Genomic DNA, 15,174 nt, shown 5'->3' with positions numbered 1-15,174 from the left:
CCCTCAGCATCATCAGTCTCTGGCCAGTCTCGGATAAACAGGCGTAGGTCACGTCAAGGCCAGCAAGACCCCTCACCTGTTACAGTCACTGCTCCTGCTCGGAGAACACGTTCTCGGCCATCATCTGAGGCACTACCTGAGTCAATCACTGCAGATGTTGTGCCAGGTCTGTTTAGAATTTATGCCGTTTGCAACTTATTATAACTGTATGTGTCTCTCTCTCTCTCTCTCCCTCTATATACAGTATATATATATATAGATATAGCTATATCTATATATATATATTATGACACCTATACCAAATTGTGTCACATTACTTGTTAGGGTCAATTTGGCCATTTTACTAATAAGTGTTGTTTTTTCCACATTTCAACAGCCCCGCGTGGCCGTAGTCAGCCAGTCACTTCAGGGTCACACCGTATGTGGGAATCAATTGAGGAAGAACCAGCTGGCACTTTCTTTGATGTTCATACAGGTAAATGTCATTGTAGTTATGTGTCCAGCTGCCAAACAGTGTGTGTGTGCTCTCTCTCTCTCTCTCTCTCTCTCTCTTTCTCTCTCTCTCACTCTCTCACTCACTCGCACTCTCTCTCTCTCTCTATATATATACTCTGTATTGTAAACATTTGTACAACTGCCATCACAATGTTCTTTGCCTCACACAGCATCACATCCTGCTGCGCCAACTAGCCGTGTACGTAAATCGGCCCCCTCCGCAACTGTATCAGTGGCCCCTCGGGACCATGAAGCAGAAGACATTAACTCATGTAAATGGATTTTTATTCGTTTCATTTCTAACATTCAAGCATGTGTCCCTACATTGATCGAATGTATTTTTAATGTGTACAATGTTGTGTTTACATTTAGCAACAACATTGGCACCACAGTCTCCACCGGCACTTGGGCCTATGAGAATCCAGGCACCGGTGTTAACTCCACCACGTCAAGTGAGACAGCAGCCAGACCCATACCAAGGTATAAATCTTTTTTTTTAATGAAGTCACATTTGCAACAAAAGAATATTACATTGCCATGTTCAGGAGGAACACAATGCTCCACCTCTGGGCTTCAATCTCATTTGTGATTCACATCACCTGTGTCCAACATCTTAATAGCTAATGTAGCTAATTCAGCACAGGTGATTACAATCATACAACAATCGTTAAGTGTAGAAACATTGATTAATGCTCCTCCCGGAGTGTGAAATGTTCGGTGATATTTTTATTGTATGCAGTGAATGCCAGGACAATGCTGTTATGGGCAACCACACTAAGTTCCTCTAGGACTAAGATGCATTTTACCTAAACATGTTTTTAACGCTATAAAAGGATGACCTTGCGGCCTGTAACTGCATTGGCCATCCGCAATGACCATATGTTCAGATTGTTGTCACATGTGGATAATGTTAACCCCTTCCTGACAGAGCCAGTTTTTGCGTTCCTGACAGAGCCCTTTTTTTCAAATCTGACATGTCTCACTTAAGTGGGGATAACTTTTTTTTGCTTTTACTTATCCCAGTGATTTTGAGATTGTTTTTTCGTGACACATTGTACTTCAAATTAGTGGTAAATTTGGGTCGATACAGTCTGTGTTTTTTTGTGAAAAATACCAAAATGTCGTAAAAAAATGGAAAATTTAGCAATTTGCAAAATGTTAAATTTTCTGCTTGTGAGACAAATAATCATACCACTCAAAATAGTTAATAACTAACATAGACCATATGTCTACTTTATGTTGACATCATTATTTCAACTTCCTTTTAATTTTTTTGGACACTAGGAGGCTTACAATATGAATAGCAAATTCTCAAATTTTCAAGAAAATTTCAAACACTGATTTTTTTAGGGACCAGTTCAGTTCTGATGTGACTTTGAGGGACTTGTATGTGAGACACCCCCATAAATGATACCATTTCAAAAACTGCACCCCTCACAGTATTCAAAACAGCATTTTGGAAGTTTGTTAACCCTTTAGGTGTTTCACAGGAATTAAAAGTGTAGGTGAAATTTCTCCCGAGTACGGCAATGCCTCATGTGTGACCAAAAAGTGGCAGGACTCAGAAGGGAAGGAGTGATATTTGGATTTTGCAGCACAAATTCTGGTGGAATGATGGTGGGTGCTATGTCGCATTAGCAAGACCCCCAAAGCACCAATACAGTGGAACCCCCCACAAGTGACCCCATTTTGCAAACTACACCCCTCAGGGAATTCATCTAGGGGTATAGTGTACATTTCAAACCCCCAGGGGTTTCACCAATTTTGATACAAGTGGGCAGTGAAAATGAAAAATTACATTTTTTTACACAAAAATTCAGTTCTGGCTCAAAATTTTTCATTTTCAGAAGGAATGAAGGAGACAAAGCACCCCAAAATCTGTGCCCCAATTTCTCCCGAGTACGGCAATGCCTCATGTGTGACCAAAAAGTGGCAGGACTCAGAAGGGAAGGAGTGATATTTGGATTTTGCAGCACAAATGCTGGTGGAATGATGGTGGGTGCTATGTCGCATTAGCAAGACCCCCAAAGCACCAATACAGTGGAACCCCCCCACAAGTGACCCCATTTTGCAAACTACACCCCTCAGGGAATTCATCTAGGGGTATAGTGTACATTTCAAACCCCCAGGGGTTTCACCAATTTTGATACAAGTGGGCAGTGAAAATGAAAAATTACATTTTTTTACACAAAAATGCAGTTCTGGCTCAACATTTTTCATTTTCAGAAGGTATGAAGGAGAAAAAGCACCCCAAAATCTGTGCCCCAATTTCTCCCGAGTACGACAATGCCTCACATGTGACCAAAAAATACCAGTTGGGTGCATGGCAGGACTCAGAAGGGAAGGAGTGATTTTTGGATTTTGCGGCTCAGATTCTGGTGGAATGAATGGTGGGTGCTATGTGGCATTAGCAAGACCCCCGAAGCACGGTGAAATTATGAACCTAATAATCCATAGATGTGTGGTATATTTTAAAACACTCCTTTATACATAGGCCGGGTTTGTCGGGGCAAGTGTCACACTGGAAAATAGTTTGCTTTCTTATTCCCTTTTTATAGCAAACTTTGCACCTTTTTTGTGTCCTGCCCTTTTTTCCAGTGGAGGGGATTTCATCAGGAAAATGCTGCCCTGGTACAATACGGGGGCCAGTACTAGAAGTACTGGGGCCCTCTGCCTGCTGGTTCCCAAATATTAGGCCCTTTATGACTTCCTCTTGAAAGTGCATAAATGTCCCCCTCTGGCCGGTAGAACGGAATAGCACGTAAGCGTTATACAGTGCCATCTGGATGATATACACGGCCAGCTTCTTGTACCAGATTTTTGTTTTCCGCAGGGCACTGTACGGCTTCAGTACCTGATCTGAAAGATCCACTCCGCCCATGTACCTATTGTAATCCAGGATACAATTAGGTTTTGAGGTGTGGGTACTGGTACCTCGTACAGGGACGGAGGTGGTACTGTCTCCATGAATTGTTGTCAGTATAAGGACATCCCTCTTGTCCTTATATTTGACCAACAACATATTTTCGGTGCATATTCCCCTGCTTTCACCCCTTCTCATTACTTGGGCAATGTGCGTTTTTGGGAGGCCTCTTTGGTTCTTGCACACAGTACCGCAAGCTGCTGTCCTCTTGAACCAAGGGCCTTAAACAGGGGGATGCTAGTGTAAAAGTTATCCACATAGAGGTGATAACCTTTATCCAGGAAGGGGTGCACTAAATCCCAGACAATTTTTCCACTAACACCATACAAGATCAATTATTGGGGGGGGGGGGGGGTCTCAGCTGCTCTACGGGGGCGTCTTTGAGGGGGTCCCTCATCACCAGAGGAGGAAGAGGTGCTTAAGACGAAGCCTTCAAATTCCCCGCTTGCATCACTGGCTGTGTCAGAGTCAGAGGCAAGCATGGCATATGCCTCCTCCGCTGAATACATTCTTCTGGATGACTGGGATGACATTTGGGATGACATTTGGGATGCCATTTTTATTTTTGTGTTACTGGTAGTGAAATGTTTCAACACGTGTATAGTGTAGGGGGGGGTACAAACTTTATTTCAACCCGGGGGGTATGTAGTGTGTAGTGTGTATGTAGTGCAGAAAAAAAAAATACTTTATACAAAAAAAAAAAAATTGAAGGGGTTAAAAAAAAAAAAATTGAAGGGGTTAAAAAAAAAAAAAAAAAAAAAAAATTGAGCACAGATGTTGGTCAGTAACGTCCGTCACTGAACAGCGCTCAAAGGCAACAGGAATTTGATAAAAAAAAAAAATAGATCAACCCTGTGCCGAAAAAGCTGATCAGTGATGTACGTCACTGATCAGCGCACAGTGGCCACAGGACACCCACAAAATCACAGTGTGTGTAAAAAAAAAATAAAAAAAAGACCCCACAGCACCCACAAAAAAAAAAAGGTGATCAGTGATGCGACACTGATTACCAGTGAGGGGCAGCAGGTGCACAACCTTTGGTGCAACTGACAGGTATATATAAAAAAAAAAAACCTCTGCACCCCCAAAAAGTTGCTGATCACCTCAGATATAGTGATCAGCACATAAGGCGGGGGCAGCAGACACAAAATTTAGCACTCTCTGTCACTATCTCTCTCTATCTCTCTATCTCTCACTATCTATCACTCTATGACACTGCAGCAGCAGCAGTGACAGGTATATATATATATATATAAAAAAAAACCTGCGCCCCCAAAAAGTTGCTGATCAGTTAATTTATACTGATCAGCACAAAAGGGGGGGGCAGCAGTCAGTTATATAAAAAATATATAGCACAATCTGTCACTATCTCTATCTCTCTCTCTCTATCTATAACTATCACACTGCAGCAGCACAAAATATAGCACTCTCTGTCACTAGGCCTCTCTATCTCTCTCTATCTCTCTCTCTCTATGTCTCTATCTATAACTATATCACACTGCAGCAGCACAAAATATAGCACTCTCTGACACTATCTCTCTCTATCTAACGCTATAACACTGCAGCAGCACAAGTTCACAACACAGGAAGTCACAAGTAACAGGATCCAGGAAGCATCCAGCACACTACAAGCAGTGATGAAGCAGTGATCAGGCAAGGTATTTGCAAGGATCAGGTAAGTATTTGGCAAGGTTCAGGTCAGTATACTGCGGCAGCTAGGCACGGTGACCGCACTGCACGCAATTCCAGACCGGAATGGCGTCTGCAGTGCAGTCACCGTTAGTTTAAATCCCCCTCCTTGGCTGTGATTGGTCCGTCGGTCCGACGAACCAATCACGGCCTTTGGGGGCGGGCGGGGTGAGGTGGGGTGACACCAGTGTCACCCTTACACCCCGCGGTGATTGGTGCTGTACTTTACAGCACCAATCACCTCCGATCCCGTGTCACCGGCGAACGTTATTCAACGGTGACACAGGAAAACGCTGTGAATGGCTGTTCACACTGAACAGCCAATCACAGCGATCGCCGACGGGGGGGCGGCATCGCAGCCCCCCCTGGGCATGCACGGACATGTCTGCTGTCAGGGACAGCAGACATGTTGAAACTGTCACCGCGTCTATAGACGCGGTGACAGTTACAAGCCATGACGTACATTTACGCCATGTGTCGGGAAGTACTTCCCGACCATGACGTAAATGTACGTCAATTGTCGGGAAGGGGTTAAGACATGCAGCAATGTGTACTATGACATCATCGGAAGGGCAACAATTAACATGTGTGTAATGAAAACTCTAATACTCATAGGGTTTTTGGGAAAAGTTAAAACATGTGTTACATGTACTACTTTTTAACCTTTCTAACGACACTGTAATGATAGATTCTCTCTAGAGTACTGACAAATAACTATGTCCAGATGCTAATTTAATGTGTCACTATTTTAGGTGTAGACATTCCGGAGCCGGCAGAAACATCACAATCTGCAGAGGAGCCTGCCTACAGGCAGCATTTGCGGACAATGACTCCATCAACTCCCCAACCTCAAAGGCCACATAGTCCCGAACTAACATTCAGCCCAGATCCTAGTGAGCCTGTTGCTGGTGGTGCAGCTGATTTTTTCTCCAATTGGTCTGTCCACCAAGCTAGATGTGTGGAAGCCCTGAGGGAGCAGGCCAAACACCTGCAGGAAATTGGCAAACAAAGTGCCCACATGGTCAAAACAATGGCAGTGCTCCATAAAGACACACGCCGAATGATGAAATGTATGTCTGAATCTAGGGTGGACCAGCTGCATTACCAAACCAGAATGGTGACCTTGATGGAATCCCTGTGCCAGCAGCAAACCGCCCAGACTCGTTGTATGGAAGATATCTCTGTGGCCTTCCGTGAGAGAAATATAATGGCAGCAAGAGACGCCACACCTTCCCAAAGTAGCAGTGCTACGCCTCTAAGCACCCCACTCCCTTCACCCCCACGCCAGACAAGGCTACGGAAATCTCAAAGTGGTTCAAGTGGCAAACAAATTGAAAAGAAAAAACGTGGTGACAAATAATTAAGTTTGGGAACCAAAAATTAATGTTGTGCTATTATTTTGTTTATTTTGAACAGTAAAAGGTTGAACAAACTACTTGTATCTGTCTGAATTTATTTGTAAAGTACAACACGGCAAAAAAAAACAAAAAAAACCACACCACAATCTTTGTATACACCCCCCCCCCCCCCAAAAAAAAAAAAACAGCAATTGAGAACATTATTAATGGCCACCTATTAGCATTAGCAGCTTACTTTCCTTTTTGTAGTGACACATTAGTCAATATAGAAGTATGTGACCAAAGTATTAAGTTAAAATTGTATTGTCCCATCGTGGCTGCTGAAATACACATAGAAATAGACCTTAAAAAAAAGTGTGAAAATATTCGTGTTTTTAGGTGTGATTCGTAGGCATATACGACTTGTAAAGTGAAATTTCACGAATACGAGTGGGTAGTAGATAATGAAAATACGCCTGGTCTATGTTAAAAATCCAAGATTTCTATCGATGGTGTACTCTGTCGTAGTCATTCGTATTCGTAGATTTCAATACGACAACTACCTTACGACATCACGATTTCTACAATACACCGAGTACGATTTCACACATATTAACAATAGTAACTAAGGAAAACCCGAATACGACAAGATTTTACGAATTCACACCTAGAAATACGATTTTTTCCCACGATTTTTCTTTAGTAAATTTCCCCCTTAGCGTCTAACCTGTGTGCTATAAAGGATCAGTCCTGGCCTAGAACACAACTAACAAAGACTTCAACTGTCCATAGTAAATAAGTGCTGGTTTTGATGACTAAAGTGAAGGACGGTCATTGCAATGTTTTTATCTGATTATTGTTCTGTATTGTATTGTTTACTTGCCAGTATTATCGTAACATTAAGTTAAATAAATACATTATAGAAGTACCTAATTCCATGCAGTTTATTTCTCCTTTTCTTGATAAATATCAACCTTGGAGGGCAATTCCCTTTCTTTTTGGTGGGTGGGCACCCAAAGTAATAGGTGCCCGTTCTAGTAAATCAATTATTGCTGCGATTAGGTGCCCATTACTGTTGATGTGCCGAGGTATACTGTAGGTATATGTTACAAGCGGCACTGCGGCTTCTGCCTGGCACAAGGCACGATGGCCGCGTAGCAACCAAGATGTCAAGCCAGTTGCATGCAGAGGCTGATGGGTGCCAACTGTTACTAGGCAACCGGGACGACAGGCACGTCCCTGGTTTCCTAGCAGTCTATAAGCACTGCTAATATTTAGCAGTCCGGCCAGAACCTCCCTGAAGGTTATAGATTGCACCTACACATTCCTTGCTTGCCTCGGTCCTTGAATCTGTGCTCAGTGCTGATCATGTAGATACACTGTCCATACAAAATTCTTCATCTGCCTAATATATAGATCCAGGGATGCTTCCTGCAACATTTCATTCTCCATTGCTCCGTATCTCTGGTGCACTCCGATACGACCTCCGAATTTTCATATCAAACGTTGCCATACCTCCCAACGTATACAGCGAGCGATGCGGGACAGATGGATGCGTGGCGAAAATTTTGGGGCGTGGTCTATACTCACGGCTTTCCCGCAAGGCCACGCCTCCATTTTGCCGATATGGGGGCATGACCCAGAGGCTCTGTGAGCCTCTAGCCATGCCCCCAGCACCCTAGCTGCATGCGCACAGCGTTTATTCCCCGCTGCCCAGCAGCCGACAGGGGGACTTCCAACAGCCCCCCTCGCCGCGGGACACTGCTGGCCGCGGGAGGGACGCGGGAATGTCCCCGAAAACCGGGACATTCCCGTGGTAATTGGGACTGTTGGGAGGTATGCTTGCTATACTACTGAGAACTCCTGTTGTTTGTATAACCATCTGTAATACCTGCTGGAATCTCAAGTAATGGTGAAAAATATATTACATGAGAACAGGCGCGGCTGTTATAGGCAAGAAGACCTCTTGTGTTTTTAGAAAGCAAACCTGTTTGAGACATTGCAGAAATGAGTGAATTATGTGGCCTGGTTTGAAGATAGTAGAATTTTTCCACACATGGAATATGCGTAATTAATGAAATGCTATTTATAAAAGGCACCACAAAGTTTCTTTAGTGCTATACAAGGGAATACAATTAGTAATGGGATGTATAAGTACATACTATGTTAAACTATATTCAAACAATCCTGTCTCGGAGGTCTATAGACAATTCCTTTATCTTCATGCTTGGTTTGTGTTCTGACATGCACTATCAAGTAGGACCTTATATAGACAGGTGTGCACCTTTCACAATCATGTCCAAATCAACTGAATTTACTAGAGGTGGACTCCAATTAAATTAAATTATACCTCCCCAAAAAAGAGAAATTTCTATCCCCAACCTATTCATTTCTGTACTCCGCCTCGAGTGCAAACACTGGACATTATAGGAGTATTTACACAAGAAGTTGGTAATGTCATTGCATGACTAGTTGTTGATGTTGAAGGAACACAAGCATCTCTCAGTGCAACATAACTATAACTTGTGTTTGCTCCTTATACCTTCAGTGAGGCCTTTCGACCAATATTCAATTAACTTCCGATCAATAATCTCAGGTAATTGTCTCACTGCAGAGCTGTCATATATTCTACAATTTTTTTTACATAGTGATTTCATCCTAATCTTTATCTGCTCAAGTAAATTAAGTGTACATCTAAGACAGTGAATATAAAGAGAAAAAACCTCTCCTAGCTAAGTTAAGCCATGGAAATGGGTTATCGCGACTAATTGAATTTGGGCCTTAATGTTGAGCCTTTTCTATTAAAGCAACTATAATTTGTTTAAGGTCTTCTCATCGTCTAGTGCACCATCACCAAATGGTACAAGACACCTTCTTTCTTCCTGACATGAGCAGCTGCAGAAACATGGACTTTATTATTTGAAAATATTTAACCGTGCTTTTTTTTATAGGTCAAAACATATGTAATGGTGACCTACTTACATACCTCCCAACTTTGTAGCTGCAGAAACAGGGACACTCGCACGGCGAAGTCACCCTCATTTGTGCATGGTTAATAAAAAAAAAATAAATGCTGTATTTGAAAATTGTGTGTTAATCACCAGGTTGTGGATAAAAGACACAACCTGGTGAGGAACACAAAATGTCCGATGTGTGTCCTCCACGTGGAGAACAGGGAGAAGTTCAGGAGGGATTAGCTGGCTAATTTTCTCCTTCTTTAAATCAATACAGAGTAGAAACCACCCTCACTGCATTATTCGCAGATATCCTGCCAAAAGGCCATAACACAGCAGGTATGTACAATATGCCTGAATTCCTAGCAGCTTATAAAGCACTATCCCTATTACATGTTCTATACCAGTGCACAATTCTCTTTGTACTGTAAGTAAACAGTATGTTGTGGCCAGTTGTTGTTTTGTCAGGGGGCACTGTGCTGCCTCCTCCTCCTCTCTACTTATACCGTGTTCTCACTGCCAGTGAGAAATACACAGCATTAAAATGCCAGGGACTGCAGGGACTGACCCCCGTTCTCACTGCAAGGTAAATATCCGGGTGAAGAAGTTCTACCCGATAATTTGCCTTTTAACATGGGTTTTTATGCAGTGAGAAAGAGTCAACCCGTGTCTGCATACCCGGATCTCAAACACGGGTAAAAAGTAGGGTTTTATCAGTGTATGAGATCCGGGTATGCGACCCGTTCACACTGCAAAAAAACCTGTGTTAAAAGGCAAATTTCCGGGTCAACATGATAGACCCGGGAATTTGCCTGCAGTGAGAACGGGGTATAACTCAGATGGGACCCTCACATCCTCGTACAAGTTGTCATCATACAACAGATAAAGACAAACTACAGTAAACACAGATAAATAGACAGACCCCATCACACTGCAGTCACACAAAGAACACAATACAAACTCAAAACACAAATAGATGCAAAATACAACAAACTAGACAAATGTGCAAAGATCAGCCATAATCATATTCTCCACTCTGCAAACTATAAATCAACAGAACCAGCGACACGAATCCCTACTAAACACCTAAGCTCCTTCTAAATCTTCAGTTTAATGCAGCAAACCAGTGTTCTTATATGCAGAGCTATTAATGTCAAACTCAGGCAACATGTAATACCCAGGCTTACTATGGAGACTTTTCAAAACCGCTGAATGCAGAGGTTCCCAAATGTGGTCCCCAAAGCATCCCTGGTGCTAAGGATAACCAATCTTTGGCACAGGTGACTTAATTACTCAATCAATTTGACATTACCATGGATATCCTTAATACCTGGAAGTTTCAGGCAAGTTATGTTATGCTGCTTTGTATTCTTATTCCAAAGTTGCAGACAGCATACGTGAGAACAATTTTGCACCCCATTACATTTACCCCTATACTTGTAATCAAAGGATGGTTGGAAAGCGGACATGCCAGGACATGTAAAGTTGAAAACAAAATGATCGGAAACATTTACTTTATTGTGTAAATGTTACAGGTTAGTTACCAGAAGAAGTTCAGCCTCAACTATAGTGGAATAATATTTGTGATACTTCAAAATGCAGACATGATGCAACCATTTGTTTTCAAAATGAACATAACATTTTATTATGCACACTTTTAAACATAGTTTTCTTTTTCACAGAAAAAAAAAATAAAGTAAACCACATAGCTTGTGCAACACAAACTGTTTATAGAAACTTTCCAGTTGTACAAGTCTAACACCTAGCACTCAGAAAATCACACGGCTGATTTGTAATTCAAGTTGATAACAGCACACATTCTAAACACTTTTTGTACCGATTAACCTGCTTTTTTACAATGGGAATGATTGTAGCTTATTAAACATGTAAAGATTTTGGCTGTGTCAAAATAATCAACAATTCATCCCTGTTTCATCAACTGCTGTTCTTTCTAATGCTACAATATCTTATGCTGGGTACACACCAGGACGACTAGGGCCCGATCAGCACAATCTAGATCCGATTCCGATCAATTGGATGCAGATTGTGTGCTGATTGGGCCCTTTTCTGAGCTGGTGTGGAGCGATTCCGATCCGATGCGCGGTCCCGCGGGTCGGTCGGTCGTTATTGAGATCCTACCTGCTGCAGGTAGGATCTCAATGACGACCATACAACCGGGTGCGGGTCGCCATCGGATCGGACCCGCTCACGGTGCACATCGTGAGCGGGTCGTGCCCTCCCGCGTCATCGTGAGCGGGTCGGACGAGACACTGACGACCCGCTCACGATGTGCATCGTGAGCAGGTCGTCCTGGTGTGTACCCTACATTACATTTAAGATAAATTATTATGTCGGTGTTGTCCATAGCACGTTCTTGTAAAATTTGTTGAAGGGCTTGAGATTGGGTAGAAATCTGGTGATTACTGCTCAAACAAGTTGTCATTTTGGCTATTGCAACACACATATCATTTTGTCGCTATTTGGAGAACATCTTCCAGGGAGTAGGACAAGGTAAACTAAATAAACTGTATTACAGATCAGGAAAAGCACTGAAAACAACTTCATCACCTTTTCCAAACCCGTACTGTGAGCATTCTCCCACAGTTGCTCAGTGGAAACAGAAGGCCATCACATGTGACCACTGCAAGAACAGGGAATTGTTACAACTACAATGCTCCCTGAAGGGAGACTATACGTCACAGCATCGCTTTATTCCCACTTATACAAGGCCTTCTTGTGTCTCAGAAAATTTGAAAAACAAAAAGAACCAAAACTCTAATTACTGCCTATCACATTACCAATAGCCATGACATCAGCTCTGTATCTATTCATTGTTTTTGTTACATTCATTTGTAGCCTTTCATAGTTTCCAACCTGTGGTTGTCTTCTACGATACAGTACTTGTGCTTATTGCACCGATGATACAGGAAGAATAAGTATCGGTCATAAACCAGTAGGACTGACTTATCTGCAGAAAGTAATTTTGCAATTTCTGATTACAAGAAACCAATTTAATGACTGAACTAGATAAACACAACTTTAAAAAATAAGTTGTTGTTGGTTGTGTCGGTTTTGAAGTTTGGTGCAAGGTAAGTTGGAGTGATTCCTTAAATTTTATTTGTACTGTAGAAGGGAAAAAAATGAAAGTGATCCATAATATTTATAAGATAATCTGTCCCATAGGGAGACCTAATAAGTGTATTCTATTTATGGTCACAGTTGTTGGGTCAAGTAAAAAAGGTATACATTCTAGTTTATTTTGGGGGAGCAATCTGATATTTTGCACTGGTTTTATTTTTTTTTTAAACATTATTTCTATGTAACCAAGAGGCACTTGGCTGCACACAATGCAGGCTATTTCCTTAGGTAGTCTTTGCTCATGTAACTAGCAAAGATGGAGGGTAATTCCGGGCACTCCATGATTGTTCCCTAGGCATTATACACAGGTGCAAACATTATACCATACCCTAGTCTAGAACTGGCATGGATAACCTGTGGCTCTTCAGCTGTTGTGGCATTACAAGTTCCAGCATGTCCTGCCACAATTATGCTAATATGGAATACTAAAATTATGGTAGGACATGCTGGGATGTGTCATTTTACAATTACTAGAAAGCCACAGGTTGGCCAGACCCGGTCGAGGTCGAGAGCAACAGTTCTCCTTATTTAAAGGTAATGGGTGTGAAGTCCTGTGCTGTATAATTTGAACATCTGTTTGTAAGTAGCATATACATTTATTACACTAAATTTAGGGAGGAGGTGGGCATAACCTTCCTTGCTATATTAACACATTGTTAAGGTTAACATTTTTTACATTATTATTAAGGTTCTTCTGTTCTCAAAAATGACATTTTCTTCATATTGGTTTCAAACATGCTTCAAATTATGCATTCTCGTCTTGCTGACCAATGATAGTGGCTTTCATATGCGCATCAGTGGGAGGAGATAAAACAGCAGGGTAATTATCATTGTGCTTTTGGGCGAGGACAGACAATGCAATTAGAATAGTTCCTGTATATGGGAAAACGCCTTCATTAATTATTAACACATCAGTAGATTGGTCAGCTTTACACTCTTCATATTAAGGGAGCACAATTCTTATTGTGTGCACTTAACACAGTAGCCACAATCCTGAATGCAGACAAATTATATATCCAGACACAATGTGTTTAGATGAGAAATAGACAATCACATCTTACAAATAAATGTAAATTATATACAATTCTATCCATATACATATGAATGTTTGGTAATATACAAATAATCTTCTGCAGAGGAGTGATCATAGGGTCAGTCATTAGTCTTCAGATGAGTGGAGACATTGTATGCACTCACACATAAATGCTTATAAAAGTCCAGACGAGTGAGCGATTAGATAAGTGAGAGGCACTGGTGCAAAAGTAAACGCCTCTTCCTGGTATCAGGATTTATGGAGTGTGAAACTATGGAGAACATGTTTTACCGCCGATAGTGGTTAGGTGCATCTGCAAACATATATTTGAGTCTGTACGCTTCTGCCAGCAGGAGGCCAATTTCCTCATTGCCCCAGTGGATTGTAGGTAAATTCTGAAGCAGCATAAGTAGTCCCTAAAAAGGAAATCATAAACAAATTTATTTTTATAAAAATTTTATTTTATTTTTTTAAATACTTTGGGAAAGGGGTGCAGAAAAGGAAAAAAAAGGAAGAAATGGGGATGGATACAGAGTAACGTAAGCAACTGGAAGATACATCAATAAAATGTTAGCTCACAGTTAATATGCATATTAGTGGGAGGAGTAAAGTGCTTTGGTATATGTATGCATAAATGACTGGCAATAAATAATAATAATAAATATATTCATTTTCCTTCGGCACCGACTCACTTTTAGAACCTAAAACTATTAATGTACTTTAACAATATACTGTACGGAAATATCACTATTTAACCACTAATACTAAACCTAATACTAACCCTAAAGGGCAGACTGTATGGGCAACATGGTTCTCTTACTTGCGTGAAATTCTAGGTTTCTATATTATTTGATTTACCTCAAAAGTCTAAATGCATGAGATAGTCCATAAAGCTATAACTTGTTTGCCAAACTAGATACTTTATTTAAGCATTACGAGACCACTCATCAGCTAAACAAATACCAGAAATAATAAACACGCAAGAAAATGAGCACAAATTGGAATATCAATACTGGACTGAGGATGTTGGAATACCAGCTCCAGCCTCATGCTAGAAGCCAGCCTTTTCCAACATCAAATGCACTTGAAAAGAGATTTACCAAACTTGGGCAGGTGGGGTGGGAAAGGTTTCCTCCATGCCTTAATACCCCTTTCACACTGATATATCTTTCCCGGGCTATTGCACATGAACACGCAACCACCCGGGAAACTGGTCAGTGTGAAAGGGTCCCGGGATCAGCGTCTTGACCAGGGTTGGACCCAGAATGCTTGCAGGTCCAGGGGCAGAGTGAACGGGTTACCTGGGTCGACGCGACCCAGGTCCCGTTCACTGCACTGTAAAGGCACCACTGGGAGATGCTGACATCTCCCAGCACGCCCCGGCTTTGCCTCCTGATTAAGTCACCCGCCCGGCTTTATGCCAGGTCCGGCGGCTAGTGTGAAAGCGCTTGCAAGCTTGGTTGTACCTGGGATTTTGAACCCGGCTTGCAAGTGTAAAACGGATCCTGTATCTTTATTTATATATATATATATATATATATATATATATATATATATATATATATATATATATATATATATATATATATATATATATATATATAT

General features: G+C 41.5%; 1 protein-coding gene across 1 annotated transcript in view; it reads right to left on the bottom strand.

The window, feature by feature from the left end:
• Positions 1 to 10,883: 10,883 nt before the first annotated feature.
• TBC1D22B (TBC1 domain family member 22B) overlaps positions 10,884 to 15,174 on the bottom strand; it is a 42,948-nt gene continuing 38,657 nt past the window's right edge. The window contains exon 13 of the mRNA XM_083173082.1: positions 10,884 to 13,985. Coding sequence (XP_083029208.1) covers positions 13,857 to 13,985 — 129 coding nt within the window. The 3' untranslated portion in view covers positions 10,884 to 13,856. The remainder of the gene's footprint in view (positions 13,986 to 15,174) is intronic.

Source organism: Crinia signifera, chromosome 2 (genome assembly GCF_055691185.1).
Source record: "Crinia signifera chromosome 2, ASM5569118v1, whole genome shotgun sequence".
NCBI lineage: Eukaryota > Metazoa > Chordata > Amphibia > Anura > Myobatrachidae > Crinia > Crinia signifera.
The sequence above is the reverse complement of the archived record's forward strand: the minus strand, read 5'-3'. Positions and strand labels throughout refer to the sequence as shown.